Source organism: Pyrus communis, chromosome 12 (genome assembly GCF_041283825.1).
Source record: "Pyrus communis isolate YQ-2024b chromosome 12, ASM4128382v1, whole genome shotgun sequence".
Taxonomy (NCBI): domain Eukaryota; kingdom Viridiplantae; phylum Streptophyta; class Magnoliopsida; order Rosales; family Rosaceae; genus Pyrus; species Pyrus communis.
Window position 1 is genome coordinate 24,508,970 of NC_142576.1, and position 22,057 is coordinate 24,531,026.

The 22,057-nt window shown below is 36.3% G+C and overlaps 3 protein-coding genes across 3 annotated transcripts in view; 2 read left to right on the forward strand and 1 right to left on the reverse strand.

Moving 5' to 3' along the window:
• LOC148692573 (DNA mismatch repair protein MLH1-like) overlaps nucleotides 1–22,057 on the reverse strand; it is a 37,329-nt gene that overhangs the window by 6,341 nt on the left and 8,931 nt on the right. The gene's annotated exons all lie outside the window — the stretch shown is intronic.
• The window catches only part of LOC137745351 (receptor-like protein EIX2), a 48,436-nt gene continuing 27,900 nt past the window's right edge, over nucleotides 1,522–22,057 (forward strand). Inside the window, 2 exon segments of the mRNA XM_088681858.1 lie at nucleotides 1,522–5,238; nucleotides 5,573–5,786. Of these exon segments, the coding sequence (XP_088537984.1) occupies nucleotides 1,570–4,611 (3,042 nt within the window). The 5' untranslated portion in view covers nucleotides 1,522–1,569 and the 3' untranslated portion in view covers nucleotides 4,612–5,238; nucleotides 5,573–5,786.
• Nucleotides 7,715–11,762, forward strand: LOC148692575 (uncharacterized). The gene is made up of 4 exons (XM_088681862.1): nucleotides 7,715–8,054; nucleotides 8,895–8,978; nucleotides 9,942–10,052; nucleotides 10,169–11,762. The coding sequence occupies exons 2-4, from the start codon at nucleotides 8,904–8,906 to the stop codon at nucleotides 10,310–10,312; spliced, it is 330 nt and encodes a 109-aa protein (XP_088537988.1). The 5' UTR covers nucleotides 7,715–8,054; nucleotides 8,895–8,903; the 3' UTR covers nucleotides 10,313–11,762.

The following is a 22,057-nucleotide window of genomic DNA, read 5'->3' on the forward strand; positions in this document are numbered from 1 at the left end:
AACCCGAACCAGTCTGGCCAGTCCGGAGTTAGTGTGAGCATGGTTGAGCCTGCTTTGACAAATTACCAATCCTACAAAATTTGGGCTTACCGCCGGTTAGGAGTTCAACCTGTCCAAACTCTCAACCGATGCTGGTTATCTCTCATTCTATTTAGTAAAAGTGTAGAAAGTGTTTATATAATTCAACGTTTTGAGATTGTTTTGTTGTCGTGTTACATTTGATTCAATTGGTGAGTGAAAGTGAGAAGACGAGGATGAAGAAGCTGAGAGCAAGAACATGGATTTGTTACAGTGAAGAAGTAACAGCCTATGTGGGTAACTGATGATCTGATTAGGTTTGTGTGATGATGTGTATAAGGTGACGTTTTTCGATGTTTACATAATTTCTAAGTTGGTTTGTTTCATTAATTAGTGTTTGGTAAAAACATTTGGCTGATTTAGGCAGGAAAAGACCCTTTAAGTTTAAACAGGTTTGTAACTAAAAGCATCTGGCCTTGCATTTTCCTTCTGATTTTTCCATGTATCCAATGATATTTATGTAATAATGTAAAGTTTTATGAGGGATTTTGGGACAAATGGAGTGTATTTTGTTCATTTTTCTTCAGTACTGCGCACTATATACGGAATGATTACATTTTCTACCCTTTCGTGGATTCTTCACCTAACATCAAAAAGTAATGAGTGCTATGATGTCCACAATGTTGTCTAATTTTTCACCCACTTTTTAATGAAAGTTTTAGTGACAATTTTATTCTATTGCAAGATTGCATGGAAGGACATAAACAAAATATAAAGAAAGTATTTTTATTTGGGAACTGAAGTGGATTTAAGGAACGATTCTTGGTATAGATGCAAATAATGGGAAAAAGGGAACAAATCACATCCCTTCCTCTAGTCGGGCCAAACGATATGAACCCCCCTAAAAGATGCAAATAGAGTTAGGGATTAGAGCTCCTATCTCTGTCCATCTCTTTTGTAATTTCGTAAATGCATGTGAATCGGTGAACACATTAATAGATAAATTAGTTGATAATATAGCTAGTATTTAAAAAAAAAAAATACCGCAAATATTAAGTCATGCTCACTTACATTGCCAATTGCCACTCTCTTTTCTCTTCCAATCCCCTTCATCAATTATGATTTATGAATTTCCACCGCTAGCCATATGGATTTTCCACCAAAGACTAATCGGTGTGCAAAGACTTCCATATGCAGACCCTTAATTCCAGTCTACCAGCATGTGTGGTGTAAAATATAAGAACATATCCAAATCTGTTTTTCGTAAGCAAGTTGATAAGTTGTGAATTGTGATGGAACATGAAGACCCTTAATTCAACAACCCAACACAATCAAGTACCAGCTGTGTCGACAAGGAACCTGCAAACTTGTAAAAGGGGTTGTGAACACCCACCACTCATTTCAGTTACCCTTTTTTCGTTTCTCCATCTGACGACTTTCGTTTTCAGCTCTCCTGCCTACATCGATAATCTTTTCCTATAAATTCGATATCGTACTAATTTTAGTAGCTAAACATCTCACCAACAAAGCAAAAAAAAATTGTGTGTAATAATGGATAACCATTGTCACCTCAGTATTGCTCACTATTTGCTTCTTTTGCTTTTGGTCTCTTCCTGCATGCAGAGTACTACTAAACTCTGTTTCTGTTTGGCTGGTGATGAAATTTCAAGCAGTGTGAAGACAGATTCATGCATTGACGAAGAAAGACAAGCGCTTCTCATCTTTAAACAGCATCTTGTTGATGATTCTGGTCGGCTTTCGTCTTGGGTGGGTCATGATTGCTGTCGATGGGAAGGTATTTCATGCAACAACAGCACTGGTCAGGTCGTGAAGATGGACCTCCGGAATCCATATGACTATTTTTATGATGAAAGGTGGAGAAATGCTTCTTTGCGAGGTAAGATAAATGCTTCTCTGTTGAGCTTGAAACATTTAAATTACCTGGACTTGAGCCAGAATTCGTTTGATAGCATTCAAATTCCTAAGTTCATTGGGGAGCTTAAAAGTTTGCAATATCTCAATCTCTCCTGTGCGTCATTTAGAGGAGAGATTCCCTCTTCTCTTGGTAACCTGTCTAGCCTAAATTTTCTTGATCTCGGGTGGAGCCAGGATGTGTTCTTATCTTCCAAAAATTTGAATTGGCTTTCTCACCTCTCTTCCCTGAAATACATTAATCTCAATGGCGTTGATCTTAGCAGCACAGGAGTCAGTTGGGCATATGATATTAACATGCTTCCTTCATTGTTAGAGTTACATTTATCTTCGTGCCAAATTGAAAGGATTCCACTCTCACTGCAGAGCATTAACTTCCTTCCACTTTCACTACAGAGGATTAACTTCACATCACTGTTGGTCCTTGATATGTCGTATAATGGCATTAAAAGTTCTTCATTTCCCGGCTGGTTTTTTAATCTTACCAACCTCGTAACACATGATCTATCCGGGAATGATTTTGGGGATTCTTTTCCGAGTGAATTTTCAAACTTCAAATCTCTGGAAAATCTTTATTTATATGGAATAGGCTTAAAAGGTCAAATTCCTAAAGTCAGTGGAAATTTGTGCAAGCTAAAAGTCTTGAGTCTTTCAGGGAACAAATTTGATGGGGGGATTGAAGAGTTCTGGAGGAGTCTCTCAAATTGTCCAAGTAATACATTAGAGTCACTATATTTGTCTTATTGCGAGATTGAAAGCCAATTGCCGGTCTTTTTAGGAATGTTTAAAAGTTTGCAGAATCTCAACCTTAGAGAAAACAATTTGTGGGGCTCAATTCCAGATTCCATCGGAAACTTGTCGTCCTTGAAAACACTAGACCTCAGTTATAATAAGATGAACGGCTCAATTCCAGAAAGTATTGGACAGCTCTGTGCACTAGTTTCCCTACTTCTGCTTGGTAATTCATGGGAAGGCATTCTAACGGAAGCCCATTTCATAAATCTTACCAGATTACAAGATTTTGAAGTAGGAAACATAGACCGACCCACGTCCCTCATTCTCGACGGGGCTTATGACAGGGTTCCTCCTTTCAAGCTCTTCACAATTTATATCATAAATTGTCGGATAAGTCCTGGTTTTTGGGTATGGCTTCAAACTCAAACTAAACTGTCTGATGTTGCCCTTCAAGGTAATGGAATCTTGGATTCCATACCTGAGGAATGGTTGTTGAAGATATCTTCCCAACCTAGCTATCTCGACTTGTCTCACAACCACTTTCATGGAAACTTTCCATCCCATTTGAAGTTTCAAAATTTAAAGTCTATTGTTTTGAGTCATAATCAGTTGGAGGGTCCACTACCACTTTGGTGTTTCCCTAATGTCCATTACCTTTATCTAGAAGGCAAATTATTTTCTGGGCCAATCCCCTCAAATATTGACCAAATGATGCCCAAGTTGGAAGAATTGTTACTTGAAGAGAATCATATGAATGGCACTATTCCTCCCTCTATTTGTAACATGCAGAAGTTAAAAATCCTGTCTTTAAGGAGCAATCAGTTTTCTGGAGAACTCCCTCATGCATGGAATATGGAGAGCATTATGGTGTTTTTAGATGTTGGTCAAAACAATCTGTCTGGTAATATTCCCACTTCATTGGGGGTACTACGTTCCTTGGAAATTTTAAAGCTCAACGACAACAATTTTGGCGGTGAAATTCCTGATGCCTTGCAAAATTGTTCAAGGTTGAGGAGTATTGATCTTGGTGACAACAAGTTATCTGGGAAAATACCTCTATGGATAGGAGGGTCAAACGTATCTAAGTTGTCTAGGCTATGATTACGGTCCAACTATTTTAGTGGATGTATTTCCCAGCAACTGTGCAATCTTCAAGGCCTTCACATCCTCGACCTTAGTCACAACAGCCTTTCAGGTACTATTCCCATGTGTTTGGATAACTTAACTTCGCTAGTCAATGATGATTCATATGAACACAGTTATGATGAGTTTGAGCAAGCCACACTGACACTAAAAGGAGAAGAACTTGTGTACAACACAACACTGTATCTTGTAAAGAGCATTGATCTTTCATCAAATAATTTACAAGGTGAAATCCCTAAAGAAATAAGCAGCCTCATTCAATTGGGCACTTTGAATTTGTCCAAGAATCAATTGACTGGAAAGATCCCCTCTAAGGTCGGAAACTTGCATTGGCTCGAAACTCTTGATCTCTCACACAACCACCTTTCGCGACAAATTCCTCAAAGCTTGTCATCTTTAACCTCTTTGTCCCACCTGGACTTGTCTTACAACAACTTGTCTGGAAGAATTCCTACTGGAAACCAGCTTCAAATGCTAAATTTTTCGTCCATTTATGTGGGCAATCAATGGCTATGTGGCGTTCCTCTCTCAACTAAGTGCCCTGAAGATGACACTTTTACTGCTAAGGATGCAAATGACGAGGATGAAGATGGAAAGGATAAGTTGTGGCTCTATGTCAGCGTGGTACTTGGCTTTATCGTAGGCTTTTGGGGCGTTTGCGGCACGTTGATCTTAAAGACATCGTGGATGTATGCCTATTTTCAATTCTTCGATGACATCAAAGATAAGGTAGCACTAGCAATTGCATTGAAAGTGGCTCGTTTCAAAATGTTTTTATTCTGAAGTGTGATTGCCCTAATATATAATGTGATGTTTTTCCCATTCTACTTTATGTTTTGGTACTTGCAACATATGTATTAAATAAAAGAATCCTTCAGTAAGTGTTCCCACAAACAATTATGTAACGGTTATCCATTTAATACAAGAATTCTATCTAGTTTGTACTTATCAATCGCATAATACAATCTACCTATGTAATGTTGCAATTTAACAAAATAACATTACGAAGTAGATAAGCACACGTGTGTATTCTTCTCTTTTACACTTGAATGTCGTCCAACTCGGCGAGTGGTAGTCCACCTCTACCGCCTTCTCGATGCTGCCAAAACCATACAAAAATGTGAGGAAGAATTGGTGGTTCGATATCGTCGAGGGTTTTCTGGGATTCGTGTTCCTTGCAGAGAGAGAGAGGTGGAAGAAGAAGGAGAAGAAGTTGAACCCTTGAATTGGGAAAAGGAACGAACTTCTAGAGGCGATTGAATTGGTTTTGAAGATTTGAGGTTTTTTGGCGTCTGTTGCAGAGAGAGATTAGGGGGTTTGCACAGAGGGTGGGTGGGCGATTCAAGTGAGGGGCTACAAGGATGGGGGCTCCATCTCTATTCTCGCTTGCTGAAACTTTCCGCTCTTCAGGTAATCTCTCAGTTGAAGGCTTCTAATTTTTTTTTTTTCATTTGTGCAAATGGGATTGAACGTGTTAATGAGTGGTTGTGTTGTTTGCAGCGAGCTCCGTTCAAGGTAATTTCATTTCTTATAGACAATTTTGTCAAGATTTCTGGGTTTCTTTTTGCTTCTTCTCTGCTAAATTACTCATCTGGAAGTTAATTTTGTTCAAAGACCAAGTCTTGTTCTTCAATTAAGATTTCTGGGTTTTTTTTTTTATTGTTGCTTCTTTTCTGTTAAATTACTCCTCTGGATGTTAATTTAGTTCAAAAACTAAGTATTGTTCTTCAATTAATCTTACCAGAAAGCATATGAGAACGTGGCACACTAGTGTTCGATGAAATGTGTCTGAGATTCTGTCAATATGATATATTATAATTCTGACTCTCCTCTTCAGCTCCGGCCCCAGGTGCGTGAAGGCGACGTGGACCTGGTCGACGGTGTCTTCATTCACAGTTCCGGACGACAGTTCTGAACCTCTGGCGATTCCGACTGAGAAAGAGGTCAATAACAGCAAGGTAACGGAATTCAACGTTTTGTGTTTTTTATAGAGGCATTTTTGCAACAGTATATCCGAGAATATTTCTAGATAGTCTGTCCAGATAGCTTAGAATGTGTTTCATGATGCATATGGCTGAAGCGGTTTTGGCTACTTTTTGGATTGCTCATTAATTTTTTTTGTTGACCTTGGCTGGTACAAATACATATAAGAAAAGTACTATCCTTTTATCAACTTTTAGTCAGGTTCAAATTTAGAATGCATTTGTATTCATGAGGCATTGGGGTAAAGTGCCTGTGTTCTGTGTTTTGTCGTTATTTTTTCATCCTTTTAAATTGTATTATGGATAAGTGAACACATTTAGTTGTGAAATTTCAACAACAAAGTTTAACCCTCAAACTTGTCATATGGTCAGGTTTTATTTGGTCACTTGTTTATGTTTGTGGATGCCTTGTTGAAATTAGTAGAGGGATGGGGGCTTCATCTCTATTCTCGCTTGCTGAAACTTTCCGCTCCTCAGGTAATCTCTCAGTTGATTTTTTCATCTCTATTCTAATTAATTTTTTTTCATTTGGGTATTTTTTTTTTTATGGATTTATGTATTTTTTTGTTCCAGTGAATTCGAAATGAAATCAGAAAAACGGATTTAGTAACAAATATATGAAATTTTTATTTGCGTGTCCTGTTTTTGATTTGTTTGGTTTGGAATTATATTATTTTTTGCTTTTTTTGGAAAGGGCTTTTAGAGAATAAAGTTGCTTGCTGCTACCCTTGATTTTCCAGTGACATTTGTGTAGCCTGCATTTAGTCATATAATGGATGGTGGTGTAAATTCAGTTCTTATAGACAATTATTTTTTTAAAAAGATTTCTGGGTTTCTTTTTGCTTCTTCTCTGTTAAATTACTCATCTGGAAGTTAATTTTGTTCAAAGACTAAGTACTGTTGTTCAATTAAAGATTTCTGGGTTTTTTTTGTTGATTCTTTTCTGTTAAATTACTCATCTGGAAGTTAATTTTGTTCAAAAACTAAGTATTGTTCTTCAATTAATCTTACAAGAAAGCATATGGGAACGTGGCACACTAGGTGTTCGATGAAATGTGTCTGAGAATCCGTCAATATGATATATTATAATTTTGACCCTCCGCTTCACCTCCGGCCTTAGGTGCGTGAAGGCGAAGTGGTCCTGGTCGACTGTCTCTTCCTCCACAGTTCTGGACTATGGTTCCGAAGCTCTGGCGATTCCGACTGAGAAAGAGGTCAATAACAACAAGGTAATGGAATTCAATGTTTTGTGTATATAGACGTAGGCATTATACATTTTAATTGATGCACTTACTTCTAGAGGCATACTTCAAGGCACAGAAATTACGTAGTTTGTAGTCCTGTTAATTTTGAATATTATTATGTATTTCAACATAATAGTGTTCCATTGTCCAAAATGAAAACAGAAAGGAATTGTATCAGTTTCTGATTTTCTTGCAGTTGAAGAGGATCCTGCTGATGGTGAACATAAATTTAACCCTTTTACTGGATCTGGAAAACGCTTGGATGGGAAGCCTTTGAAATATAAGCCAGCACCGGCTTCTTCCTCAGGATCCAAAGACAAGAAACCTGCAGTCACCAATGGAAATGCACAACCTTCTACAAGATCTAGTTCACAAGCTACCAGTTGTCAGGCTTGGGGAAAACTTGTTTTCGGATCAAATGCCAGTCGGTCTCCAAAGGAGACAAAAAAGGTACTCTTGCTCCTCTTGTTTCATGACTTCCATCAACTAACTTTGGAATTATTTTACAAACGTTGCCAGTTTCATGTGATGCTGATCGTAAATCACTCTTTATCTATTCAATTCTGCAGGAAGCTGCAAAAGAGACTAAGAAAGAGAAGCAGCCGGAAGTGAAAGAAGACCCGAAATTCCAGCCTTTTATCAACTTTTAGTCAGGTTCAGTTTAGGTTTTGAGATATAAGTAGTAAACAAATCTGATCATATTCATTGATAACAATTCATGTGGTGGTAGTGCTCATTAAAATGCACTTTGAGTGGAAAAGCTAGGGTTAGAAGACAACTATTTCACTGAATCTCTTGCAATCTTTAAAACCCAATGCAATTGTCGAATTTTCTGTACTGTGTCGATGTATCGGATTACATCGAATAATTGGGGTTAAACATTTTGCCCTTCAGCTAACTTTGGAATTATATTACAAATGTTGCCAGTTTGATGTGATGCTGATCGTAAATCACTCTTTATCTATTCAATTCTGCAGGAAGCTGCAAAAGATATAGTCAGGTACAAATAGCAACTGTTTTTTTTTTTTTTTTGGTTATTTTTTCATGTAGGGGATAACTTTTTGTTGATTGTTGAAAGGAATATTAGAACACATCCACACCCTATTTTGTCAAATTGTTCTAAAGTGTCTGATGCTGATTTTAGAATTCTCCTGACTTTCTAACTCAAATCTGTGCCAAGAGAACCCAACTAAAGTGGTTCGCCGCTCCATGTATGAAGTATTAGTGAATTATTTGTAATTTACGAAACGACACGAAAATTTTTGCGTTGTAAGCACACATATTGAAATTTATGTTATAAAATTTTTGATAAGAAGCAGATGTAAGTTAGAATCATACTAATATAGGTATGCTATATACATAAATTTGATAGTACCATAAGTTCATAATTAATCTTTAGTGTCATTAAAAAATATACGTAAATTTATATACATAAATTTGATACCACCATAAATTTGGGGTACTGTTATATTTAGTACAGCCAATATGGTGCTGCTTCACGTGTTTTTGACTAATCTCTGCAGTTTTTTAATTTATCTAGGTATTTGTGATTTTGAACGACACTAAAATTATTTATGGGTTATAGGTGTTAACTACCTTGAAATGTTTGAGAATTGAAGAGAAAATCAAAAGAAAGATGAACACAGAGAGCTTGGAGGGAGAGAGAGAGTTTAGAGAGAGGAATATGAGACTTGTATTAACTAAAAAGAAAGATTACACAGCTATGTTTTTATAAGAGAAAGCCTAACAACTCTAACCAAATACTAACAAACTTACTAACTATATTGCTGACTTGTACAGTCAATTAACTAATCATCTAACTATTGGTGTGGAACCGCAGGGTTAGGAAATGGGTCCAAATGCATTCTTCTTCCCTCAAAATAAGAAGAAAACGCTTCCTCAACTCCATATTTTGGCACCTCAGGTATATTTGTGTTCTAAAGCCTTTTACTTCTTCCGATTTCTTCAGAGCCATTATTTTACCCAATTGTGATTTGTAAAGTGGAAGATTGGATTTCATATGTCTGAGTATTTAGGGTTTTGTACTGTGCACTCTTGAGCTTATTGATCCAAATGGCTAGAACAGTATACTCAACCAATTTCATATCCTCTTGGGCTAAGGAGAGTATATTACTTGCCAATGAGAAATATACTTCATTTAATAGCAATGTGATGATGTGTGGCATGCTTTAATTAGGATATTTTTGTGTCGTAAGAAAGCCATAGAGAGAGAGAGAGAGATAGAGAGAGTCACGTTTTTGTTTTTTTGGATTTGGTTAATGTAGTGATTACGCAATGAAAGCCGAGGACACACAGATGACACATGTAGTTGGGAATTTGTGAGTTACATGCAAAGCTCATGGAAAGTAAGTTTTTGTAATGTGTCTAATGACATAGTCAAAGAGTTGTCCACCTAATGTCTACTCTACAACGATCGTAGAGTAGATCTATTTGTGTTGAGCAAAACTATGATCAATTTGATCAATTTACATGAAATGAAGATAAATTGGGTTTTTTTTCAATTTTTTTTTTTTTTATTTTTTATTTTTGTTTTTGAATTTTTGGTTTATGTATTTACAAAGGCCATGAACTCTGATGGAAGTAATTCCATTTTTTTTTTTACTAATTTCCAGAATTTTTGTAAATCTGGGGTTCTGTACACAACAAAATATGGAACCCTCAAATTTTTCATATGGTCAGGTTTTATTTGGTCACTTGTTTATGTTTGCGACAAGAATATAAGTCCAAGGATGCCTTGTTGAAAATATCTGTGTCCCATGTGCTTCATCGATTGCTGGTTAAACCAGAATTATATAGCCTTTGAATCGGTTGCGAGCAATTAGTACATGATTAGTTTCTTTTTTGTCGGAAATTATGGAACTTCCAGGAGCTTGAAGGGCTCTCAGATCTGATGAGGAAGGATGTTTCACAAGTTCGTAAGAAGATCGATGCGATTAACAAAGAGTTAAAGCCACTAGGACATACCTGCCAGAAGAAGGTAACACAACTGGATTTTTGCCACATTTTGATGTTATTGTTTACTGCTATGCGTATGCAATTATGGATCAATTCGTGCGTGTTCGTAATGAATTTTGGGTTTGTAACTTGTCACAGAAAAAGGAGTACAGAGTTGCACTTGAGTTTTTAAATGAAAAGAACAGAGAAAAAGTGCAGCTTATCACAAAGCTAATGGAGGTTATTTTGTTAAACAATTTTTTACTTGGCATAGCTAGGGTTGCAATTTCATGGATGGGTTGAACCCGAACCAGTCTGGCCAATTCGGAGTTAGAGTGAGCATGGTTGAGCCTGCTTTGACAAATTACCAACCCTACAAAATTTGGGCTTACCTCTGGTTAGGAGTTCAACCTGTCCAAACTCTCAACCGATGCTAGTTATTATATTTCGATTCAGTAAAAACAAAGTGTTTATATAATTCAACGTTTTGAGATTGTTTTGTTGTCATGCTACATTTGATGCAGCTGGTGAGTGAGTCAGAAGTGTTGGGTTTTACGGCTCAAAATTATGCAAAGAATTAGGTTTGTGTTACCTATTTGGGTTTGGATTTTGACTTCTTAGTTGGTTTCCTTGGTGGAGAGATTTTGTTAATTACCTATTTGATTAGGATTTGTATTTATTTCCTATTAAGATTCTTATTGTAACCTAAGTCCTATGCACTATAAATAGGACCTTAGGGTTAGTGTATTTTGTGTGCCTCACCATTAGTTTAGAGAGTTATCTCTAATTGGGTTTTGGGTGGGGATCACCATTTAGAATCATGAGTGCATGGCAAATGCCTGGCTCATTCGTGTGGCAATTTGGTGAGAGTCAATTTGTGAGTTAGAGAGCAATTTGGGAGAATCTTCTCAGTTTGTTTGGGTTCTCTACTCGTTTGGTTTAAGGTTTGTAATTTGTGGGATTTGGGTTGTGAGAGTTTAAACACTCTTTTGTAATCTCTGTTTGTTTAGTGAAATTCCTCACCGTGCTTCGCTCATGGATGTAGGCTTTACGCCGAACCACGTAAATCTCGTGTTAGTTTGAGATTGTTTGTTTTAGTTTTCACCTATGATGTTGATATTGGTACTTTGTTAAAATTAGCTTCCGATTGTGCATAAAAGTACAACAAGAAGACGACGATGAAGAAGCTGGAGGAGCTGAGCAAGAGCATAGAATCTTTAAAGTGAAGAAATAGCAGCCTATGTGGGTAACTGACGATCTGATTAGGTTTGTGTGATGATGTATTTAAGGTGAGTTTTTTCAATGTATACATATATGGGTGGTGATTGTCATTTGTTGTAATTTCTAAGTTGATTAGGTGGTTGCAAGTGTACGGATTGGATGAAGGGAAGAGAAAATGGGTTGAATGTGGAGCTGACAATTTAGCGGCTTTTGAGATTGATGAAATTTCCCGCTTTCCAAGTGTTCCAAGGGCATGTCAATGGTTGTTGGTTTGCAATTTAGCATTTCATAAGAATTCACTTTCTGATTTTACATGCATTCCCTCTATTCTTTCAATCTCCATGTACATTTTCAGTCTAATGAATTTAGTCTTATGTTGTCTCTCTCTGCTTTTGTTGTTTTTCATAGTATTGTTCTTTGGTCGGGGTTGTCATTATTTGTGTTTGTGTTTATGTTTGAGATGTACTAATTGCAGTGCTACCCGATTACGGATTTGTAAACACATTGTTAGAATAATTAGCTTGATGTTTAGCATTTGGTTGTCTGCATTTTTTTTTGGACCTTTACCCTTTTAAATTGTGCTCCTTCCCCTGACAATTCTTGACTTCGCCACTGACTGAAGACAAACACATATTTTGTTGGGGCTTCACTTGTTTTGGTCTTTCAAAGAAAGAAGAAAGGATATTGCAATATACTAGAACACAGACACGTGATATATTGATTCTCTCATACAGTGCGTGGATTGATTATTAATGTTTTATTCTAAAGTATAAATTAGATCGTGCACTTATAATATAACATGTGAGCCTGTTATATACTATGTGGATATGTTCTAGTATATTTTATTAATTTTTCTTGTTGAAGAGCATTTGGTTTGCTTTCTTCTATGTTACTAGTTGCATGGAAGAATGCATTTTGCTCACGATCCTTAGTGGTTGTGAGCATTACCACTATATTAATTATGATTGGTTTAGTTTAGGTTTTGAGATTGAAGTACTAGACAAATCTAATCACATTCATCGACAACAATTCATGTGGTAGTAATGCTCATAAAAATGCACTTTGAGTGGAAAAGTTGGGGTTAGAAGACAATGATTTCACTTAATCTCTTACGATCTTTAAAACCCAATGGAATTGCCAAAAAAATTATATTGCATCAATGTATCTAATAATTGGGCTTAAACATATTTAGCTATTTAAACATTGGTGCATCCTGTACAGAGATAATGTATAAAACCCAAAAGGAAGCTTCTTGCAAATAACCCAAGGGTTAGGTTTAGTCAAGCATTGACCTCTTCCCTGAAATACAAGCATAGGTTGAAGCATCTGAGGAGGGGAAATAACATCACTTTTTCAACTTTTGTCACCACTTTAATCATAATTCAAGCATATTGAGCACGCTAAGTTAGCCATTGCTATACACAAAATACATGCTTCACCTTACACCAAAATAGAAACCAAAAAATAAGGAGTGCTATTATGTCTGCTATATTGCCTAATTTTTTTACCCACTTTTTAACGGAAGTTTTAGTGACAAGTTTAATTTATTGCAAAATTACATAGAAGGACATAAGTAAAATATAAAGAAAGTTTAATTTATTAGGGCTTTTGTCTCTGTCTATCTCTCTTGCAATTTCGTGAATGCATGTGAATCAATGGACAAATTTACAGATGAATTAGTTTAAAATATCGCTACTAATATAAAACATAGCTAAATCCGTTTTCTTAATTTACCATAAGAAAAGAACAATAAATAAGATGATAAGTTTTGGATTGGGATGGAACATGAAGACCCTTTGTACAAAGTCTCCGTTGCATATGGATTTCTACAACCGATCACAACTTGGTACCGGCTGTATCGACAAAGGACTTGCAAACTTGTAAAAGAGATTGTGAACACCCGCCATTCATTTTAGTTACCTTTTTTTGCCTTGACGGTGGTGGTGAAGGTGATGACATTAGTAGTGGCGGTGGCAATGGGACCAATGGTGGTGATGATGATGGCAACAATAATTGAAAGGGTATGGTGGTGTTGCCAATAATGAGGTGTGGTGGTTGGGGTGCACAAGTTAAAATGTTTGCAGAATTATTGGCAACAGTGCTGGCAGTTGTGGTTGTGGCGGTAGTGATGATTATAGCGACAGTGACAACAACGATGGTGGTGGTGATGGCAATTCTAATGCTAGTGGTGGCGGCGACAATAGTGGTGAGGATTATGGTGGCTATGATGGTGGTGGTAATGGCAATGATAATGTAAGGCTAGTGATTGTAGTGATAGGTGGTGGCAGTTACTTTGTTCTCAAAGGGATAAGACATAAATATATGTAGAAGGAAAATAATGTCATTTGAAAAATTAATGAGGGTATTACAAGATAAAAATATGTACTAAAGGCTTAGCACCGTTTTTTATAAAAATTACTGTCTATAGACCATTGCTTTAAGCATAAAATTTTATTTTTACCAAACACTTTTTTTACTACTTAATGAAGAAATTTGTACTCTAAAAATGCAATACCAAACGGGGGCCTACGTCAATAATATTGTCTTATTTTTCCACCCATTTTTCAATGAAAGTTTTCGTAACAAGTTTACCCTATTGCAAAATTACATAGAAGGACATAAGCAAAATATAAAAAATGTTTTTTTGTTTGGGAACTAAAGTGACGTAGGCAGCCCAGCCCCGCCTCTCTCAAAACCAAGCGAAAGACCCGAGACTTAAGTGCTGCTTCCTTTCGATTGAGCAAAGATATTGCGCCATTCTTTGGATTTAAGAAACATTTCTGATATTGGCGCAAATAGTGGGAAAAACGGAACAAATCACGTCCCTTCCTCCAGTTGAGTCAAACGGTAAGAACCCTAAATGGTGCAAACAGAGTTAGGAATTAGGATTTCTGTCTACCTCTCTTGCAATTTCGTGAATACATGTGAATTCGTGAACAAATTTATAGATGATTTAATTTAAAAAATTGCTAGTATTTACAAAAAAATACCCCAAATAGTAAATCGTTCTCACTTGCACTGCCAATTGCCTCTCTTTTGTCTCTTCCAATCCCTTTCATTAATTATGATTTATGAATTTCCACTGCTAGCCATCTCATTCACGCAATGACTATATCTCCTCCAACACGGCTTCATCAAAATTTGGAAAAGTCCATAGAAATCTCTTGTATTTCCTATTAGTGAAAAATAAATAAGAAAGCGACGAGTGTAATAACGACTATTTTAGACTGTTAATAACAATTCTGCTATCTAGAAAAATTTGTAAATAACGCCTCAACAACCATATTCATTTTCATTCGAACAAAATATAGAACATATCTAAATCTATTTTTGTAATTTACCACAAGAAAAGAACAATAAATAAGATGATAAGTTGTGAATTGTGATGGAACACGATGACCCTTAATTCAAAGTCTCTGCTGCATATGGATTTCTACAACCCATCACAACTATGTACCAGTTGTGTCGACAAAGAACTTGCAAACTTATAGAAGGGGTTGTGAACATTAGCCACTCATTTCAGTTACCTTTTTTTTCTTTTCTCCATCAGACGACTTTTGTTTTTAGCTCTCCGGCCTAATCTATAATCTGTTCCTACATGCATTCATAATATCGGTTCCTGCACGGCTTGCAAACTTGTAAATATCCAAGTAGTGACTACCAGTCTACCAGCATGTGTGGTGTAGCCGATGCTTGCAAATATAAGAACGTATCTAAATCCTTTTTCGTAATTACCACAAGAAAAAGAACAGTAAATAAGATGATAAGTTGTGAATTGTGATGGAACAAAAGGCTCTTAATTCAAAGTCTCTGCTGCATATGGATTTCTACAACCCATCATAACCAGCTGAGTCGACAAAGGACTTGCAAACTTGTAAAAGAGGTTGTGAACATCCGCCACTCATTTCAGTTACCCTTTTTTTTTTTTTGCGGTGGCGGTGGTGGTGAAGGCGATGGCATGCATTAGCAGTGGCGATGGTAGCGAGACCAATGGTGGTGATGGTGATGACAACAACAATTGTAAGCGTATGGTGGTGATGCCAATAATAAGGAGTGGTGGTTGGGGTGCACAAGGCAAAATGTTTGTAGAAGCGTTGGCAAAGGCACAGAACATATAAAAAAATGTTTATTTCTTTATTTGGGAACTCAAGTGATGCAGGCAGCCCCGCCTCTCTCAAAACCAAGCAAAAGACCTGAGATTTAAGAGCCGCTTCCTTTCGATTGAGCAAAGATATTGTGCCATTCTTTGGATTTAAGCTGATATAGGCGCAAATAGGGGTAACAATGGAACAAATCACATCCCTTCCTCCAATTGGGACAAATGGTAAGAATCCTAAAAGGTGCGAACAGACTTAGGAATTAGGGTTTTTGTCTCTGTCTATCTCTCTTGCAATTTCATAAATGCACATGAATCAATGAACAAATTTAAAAATGAATTAGTTTAGAATATCATTTAGTATCTACAAAAAAAAAAATACCACAAATTGTAAATCATCCTCACTTAAATTGCCAATTGCCTATCTCTTGTCTCTTCCAATCCCTTTCATCAATTATAATTTATGAATTTCCACGGCTAGCCATATGGATTTTCCACCAAAGACTAATTGGTGTGCCAAGACTTCCACAGGTAGCTAGCCATCTCATTCATGCATTCATACTATCTGCTCCTACACGGCTTTATTAAAATTCGGATAAATCCATAGAAAATCTCTTGTATTCCCTACTAGTGCCAAGACACCACTCTAGTTTGGCTTTTGCTTTTTATTTTCACACCGAGAGCTTGGAGAGAGAGAGAGTTTAGAGAGAGGAATATGAGACTTGTATTAACTAAAAAGAAAGATTACACAGCTACGTTTTTATAAGAGAAAGTCTAACAACTCTAACCAAATACTAACAAACTTACTAACCATATTGCCGACTTCTACAGTCAATTAACTAATCATCTAACTATTGGTGTGGAACCGCAGGGTTAGAAAATGGGTCCAAATGCATTCTTCTTCCCTAAAAATATGAAGAAAACGCTTCCTCAACTCCATATTTTGGCACCTCAGGTATATTTGTGTTCTAAAGCCTTTTACTTCTTCCGATCTCTTCAGAGCCGTTATTTTACCCATATGTGATTTTTAAAGTGGAAGATTGGGTTTCATATGTCTGAGTATTTAGGGTTTTGTACCATGCAAACTTGAGCTTATTGATCCAAATGGCTAAAACAGTGTGCTCAACCAATTTCATATCCTCTTGGGCTAAGGAGAGTATACTACTTGCCAATGAGAAATAAACTTCATATAATAGCAATGTGATGATGTGTGACATGCTTTAATTTGGGATATTTTTGTAGAGTAAGAAAGCCATAGAGAGAGAGAGAGAGGGGGGGGGGAGAGAGAGTCACGTTTTTGTTTTTTTGGATTTGGTTAATGTAGTGATTACGCAATGAAAGCCAAGGACACACAAATGACACATGTAGTTGGGAATTTGTGAGTTACATGCAAAGTTTATGGAAAGTAAGCTTTTGTAATGTTTCTAATGACATAGTCAAAGAGTTGTCCACCTAATGTCTACTCTACAACGATCGTAGAGTAGATTTGTTTGTGTTGAGTAAAACTATGATCAATTTGATCAATTTACATGAAATGAAGATAAATTGGGTTTTTTTTCAACTTAATTTTTTATTTTATTTTTGTTTTTGAATTTTTGGTTTATGTATTTACATAGGCCATGAACTCTGATGGAAGTAATTCCTTTTTCTTTTTTTTTATAACTAATTTCCAGAATTTTTGTAAATCTGGGGTTCTGTACACAACAAAATATGGAACCCTCAAATTTGTCATATGGTCTGGTTTTATTTGGTCACTTGTTTATGTTTGCGACGAGAATACAAATCCAAGGATGCCTTGTTGAAAATATCTATGTCCCATGTGCTTCATCTACTGCTGGTTAAACCAGAAATATAGCCGTTGAATCGGTTGCGAGCAATTAGTGGATATTAATTTCGTTTTTGTCGGAAATTATGGAACTTCCAGGAGCTTGAAGGGCTCTTAGATCCGATGAGGAAGGATGTTTCACAAGTTTGTAAGAAGATCGATGCCATTAACAAAGAGTTAAAGCCATAAGGACATACCTGCCAGAAGAAGGTAACATAACTGGGGTTTTACCACATTCTGATATTAATGTTTACTGTTATGCATGTGCAATTATGGATCAATTCGTGCGTGTTCGTGATGAATTTTGGGTTTGTAACTTGTCACAGGAAAAGGAGTACAGAGATGCACTGAGTTTTTCAATGAAAAGAACAGAGAAAAAGTTCAGCTTATCACAAAGCTAATGGAGGTTAGTTTGTCAAAGGAAAGGGAGTAGTTGTCCGCTAATTCACCAAGAGTGTAGTTGTTGCTCGCATCTACAATTCTAAGATATCTAAATGTGAATTTTCTCATTTATAGGTTAAATAAATGATTCGAAGCTCGCCTTCACGGTAAATAAATAAATGAGTAATTATCCTTTTATTATTTTAAAATTTTTAAAAATTTGATCATTTTTCATACAAATTTAAATTTTTTTGGCAGTTTTGTACTTCCATTGATTTGTTTCGTCAAATGCTTTGTTAATTAATAAAGTGGCATGACTTTAGTCGACGATGCTGTCACGTCATCAATTAACAAAAATATTAATGATTAGGTTAACAAAAGTTAGGTTTTTACCTAAAACTTGTAACCTCGCAAAGAAATTTCATTACATCCTACACTAAATGAGATTATGTTAATGTACGTGTTAAATTATGGACATGGCTTGTGAGATTTTATCTTCAAAGGCATCGGTTCGAGTAATAGTAAAACCACCTTCTTCTTTTTGCAAGTTATAGTGGATTACTCACACTACTACAAAATTAGCTTAATGTGTTGGAGAGTGGTGACGGTTTATACAATATACTGTCGAATAAAAGGTAAAGAAAAGTTTTTTTTTTTTTTTTTTTTGGGGGGGGGGGGGGGGTTGGGGTGTTGATAAATAAGGTTGAGATTGATGTGGAGCCTGAGATTGATGAAATTACCAGTTTTCCAAGTGCTCCAAGGGCATGTCAATGGATGGGAGTAGGATTCTCCCCCCTTCTATCGTTACAAAACAAAGTGTCTTTAACGAGGGTCAAATGCCGTCAAAAAAGGCATATTTCCGTCACAAATACTTATTTCCGCAAATAGTAAGTCATCCTCACTTGGATTGCCAATCGCCTCTCTCTTGTCTCTTCCAATCCCTCTCATCGAGTATGCTATATGAATTTCCACGGCTAGCTATAAGGATTTTCCACCAAAGACTAATTGGTGTGCCAAGAGTTCCACGGCTAGCCATCTCATTCATGCATTCGCTATATCTGCACCTACACGGCTTCATTAAAATTTGGAAAAGTCCATAGGAAATCTCGTGTATTCCTTATTAGTGGAACAAAAAAAAAAAAAAAACAAACAGCAACGAGTGTAACAATGAATATTTTAGACTGTTAACAACAATTTTGCAATTTAGAAAATTTGTAAATAACAACACAACAGTCATATCCAAATAGTGACTACCAGTATACCAGTGTGGTGTAGGCGATGGACTTGCAAACTGTTTAACCCGACACAGCTAAATCCATTTTCGTAATTTACCATAAGAAAAGAACAGTAAATAAGATGATAAGTTGTGAATTGTGATGGAACATGAAGACCCTTAATTCAAAGTCTCCGCTACATGTGGATTTCTACAACCTGTCACAACCAGGTACCAGCTGTGTCGACACAGGACTTGCAAACTTGTAAAAGGGGTTGTGAACATCCGCCACTCATTTTGTTTTCCAATAAATCGGTTTTTCAACATAGGGAATTTAGGCCACTTAGTACTACAGTCTAGTGATATTCCTCTTTACTTGTAAGTGAGAGGTCTTAGGTTCAATTCTCGTCCAAGGTGAGTTTGAACCACATTATTACTAGCCCATTGTGAGGCTAAACCCACCCCCTCCCCTTAGTGTAGATAATATCACTTGTTAAAAAAAAATAAAAATAAAAAAACATAGGGAATTTGGAATTTAAAGGAAAACAAGAAACAAGACTAAATTCAAAAAGGGAAATAAAGCAAATCCTCATTGAAAGATGCAAACCTAAATCCATAAGAGCAAGGAAACCTAAATATATTCTCACACTAGGGTTTACATGGCATATGTTAAATCAGCAAGAAACCAAAGTGGTGTTAATTAGGATTATATTTCATAAAGATGATCATTGTAATCCTAGGAATAGTATGATTACTTGTGTAAGAAGGAATCACAATTCTGGAGTGAAACTAATTTTAGTCAGACTAGTACACGGATATACCATGATAATCACTATATATAAAAAGGAAAAGTAATTTATTTTTTTAAGTACAACGATATATTTTACATTAAGAGGATGGTGGTGTTTGGTTAAACCAAACAATGTGCAACCTAATTTAGTATCAAATTTGTCATTCACGAGATTCGAACTTAAAACTTCTGACTTACAAATGAAGAGCAATATAACCAGATTGTAGTACTTCAGTGGCAAAAAAAAAAAAAAAACTTAACAGCAATATATATCTTACAATTAGCAAAACCTTTTCATATCTCTCTCCCTCTAGTGCGTACCATAGTCAATACCGACAACGCTTACATAGTATATGTTATACATACTATTTGGATATGTTCTAGTTTGTTTCAACCATTTTTCTTGATGAAGAGTATTTGGTTTGCTTTCTATTATGTTACTAGTTGCATGGAAGAGTGCATTTTGCTCGCTATCCTTCAATGGTCATGACCATTACCATTTACCACTTATATTAATTGCGATTGAATTAGTTTAAGTTTTGAGATTTAAGTAGTAAACAAATCTGATCACATTCATAGACAATCATTCATGTGACGGTAATACTCATAAAAATGCACCTTGAGTGGAAAAACAGGGTTAGAAGAAAACCATTTCACTAAATCTCGTGTAATCATTAAAACCAGTGGCGAAGTCAGCATGGGGTCATTAGTTACCCTTGACCCCAATAACTTTAAAAACTTCATGTAAATTTGTTTGTGTTTTATATATGATCCTTATAAACAGTTAAGGCAAACTAAATTACAACATTCTTCTTCTACTTGTTCTATCACATTTGTCTTCATTTTCTCTTTTCTTGTGCGATCTGTTGTGCGCACCATGCGCTTGGTGAAATACCTTAGCTAAAAAGCCTTGGCACCTTCAATATTGCTCCATAGTATCATGCACCCACCCTCTACAAGCTACAAACAATAGTAGTTGTCGACATATGTTGGCATAAACTTTCGGCATATGTTGACAGGAATTGGCAAGTGCCTACAAGGTACTCGATGAAATAGCTCAACGAAGCTTTTTCAGTTTATATTATGACCCTATTATTTAAAATTCCTAGCTTCGCCACTAATTAAAACACAATGCAATTATCGAAAATTCTACACTTTATCGATGTATCGGATAACTAAATTAAACATTTTTAGCCATTCAAATATTAGTGCATGCTCTATATAGCTGTAGTATAAAACCCCAAAAGGAAGCTTCTTGCAAATAACCCAACGGTTAGGTTTAGTCAAAGCAATGACCTCTTCCCCGAAATACAAGTGTAGGTTGAAGCATCTGAGGAGGGGGAATTGACATCACTTTTTCAATTTTTGTCACCACTTTAATCATAATTCAAGCAGATTGAGCACGCTAAGTTAGCCGTTGCTCTACAAAAAATACAGCTTCACCTAACACCGAAAAAGAAACCAAATCAAATAAGGAGTGCTATTATGTCCATTTTATTGTCTAATTTTTTCACCCACTTTTTAACGAAAATTTTGGTAACAAGTTTATTCTATTGCAAAATTACATAGAAGGACATAAGTGTTTTTGTTTGGGAATTGAAGTGACGTAAGCGACACTGCCTCTCTGTGTCTCTCCGTCGCACCACCGTCCTCACAACCCAACTCAAAACCAAGTGAAGGACCCAAGATTTAAGTGCTGCTTCCCTTTGATTGAGCAAACATATTATGCCATTCTTAGGATTTAAGTAACGATTCTTGGTATATACACAAATAGTGAGAAAATATAACAAATCATGTCCCCTCCTCCAGTCGGGCTAAAGGGTAAGAACCCTAAAAAGTGCAAACAGAGTTATAGATTAGGCTTCAGTCTCTGTCTATCCTTCTTGCAATTTCGTAAATGCACGTGAATTAGTGAACAAATTAATAGATGAATTAGTTTAGAATATTGCAAGTATTTAAAATAAACAAAGAATACCGCAAATATTAAATCATCCTCACCTGCATTGCCAATTGCCACTCTCTTGTCTCTTCCAATCCCTTTCATCAATTATGATTTATGGATTTCCACGGCTAGACATAAGGATTTTCCACCAAAGACTAATCGGTGTGCAAAGACTTCCACAGGTAGCTAGCCATCTCATTCATGCATTCATAATATCTGCTCCTACAAGGCTTGCAAACTTGTAAATATCCAAGTAGTGACTACCAGTCTACCAGCATGTGTGGTGTGAAATATAAGAACATATCCAAATCGGTTTTCGTAAGTAAGTTGATAAGTTGTGAATTGTGATGGAACAAGATGACCCTTAATTCAAAGTCTTTGCTGCGTATGGATTTCCACAACCCATCACAACCAGGTACCAGTTGTGTTGACAAGGGACTTGCAAACTTGTAAATGGGGTTGTGAACAACCGCCACTCATTTCAGTTGCCCTTTTTTCTTTTCTCCATCAGACGACTTTCGTTGTCCGCTCTCCGGCCTACATCGATAAACATCTCACCAACAAAGCAAAGAAAATAAGA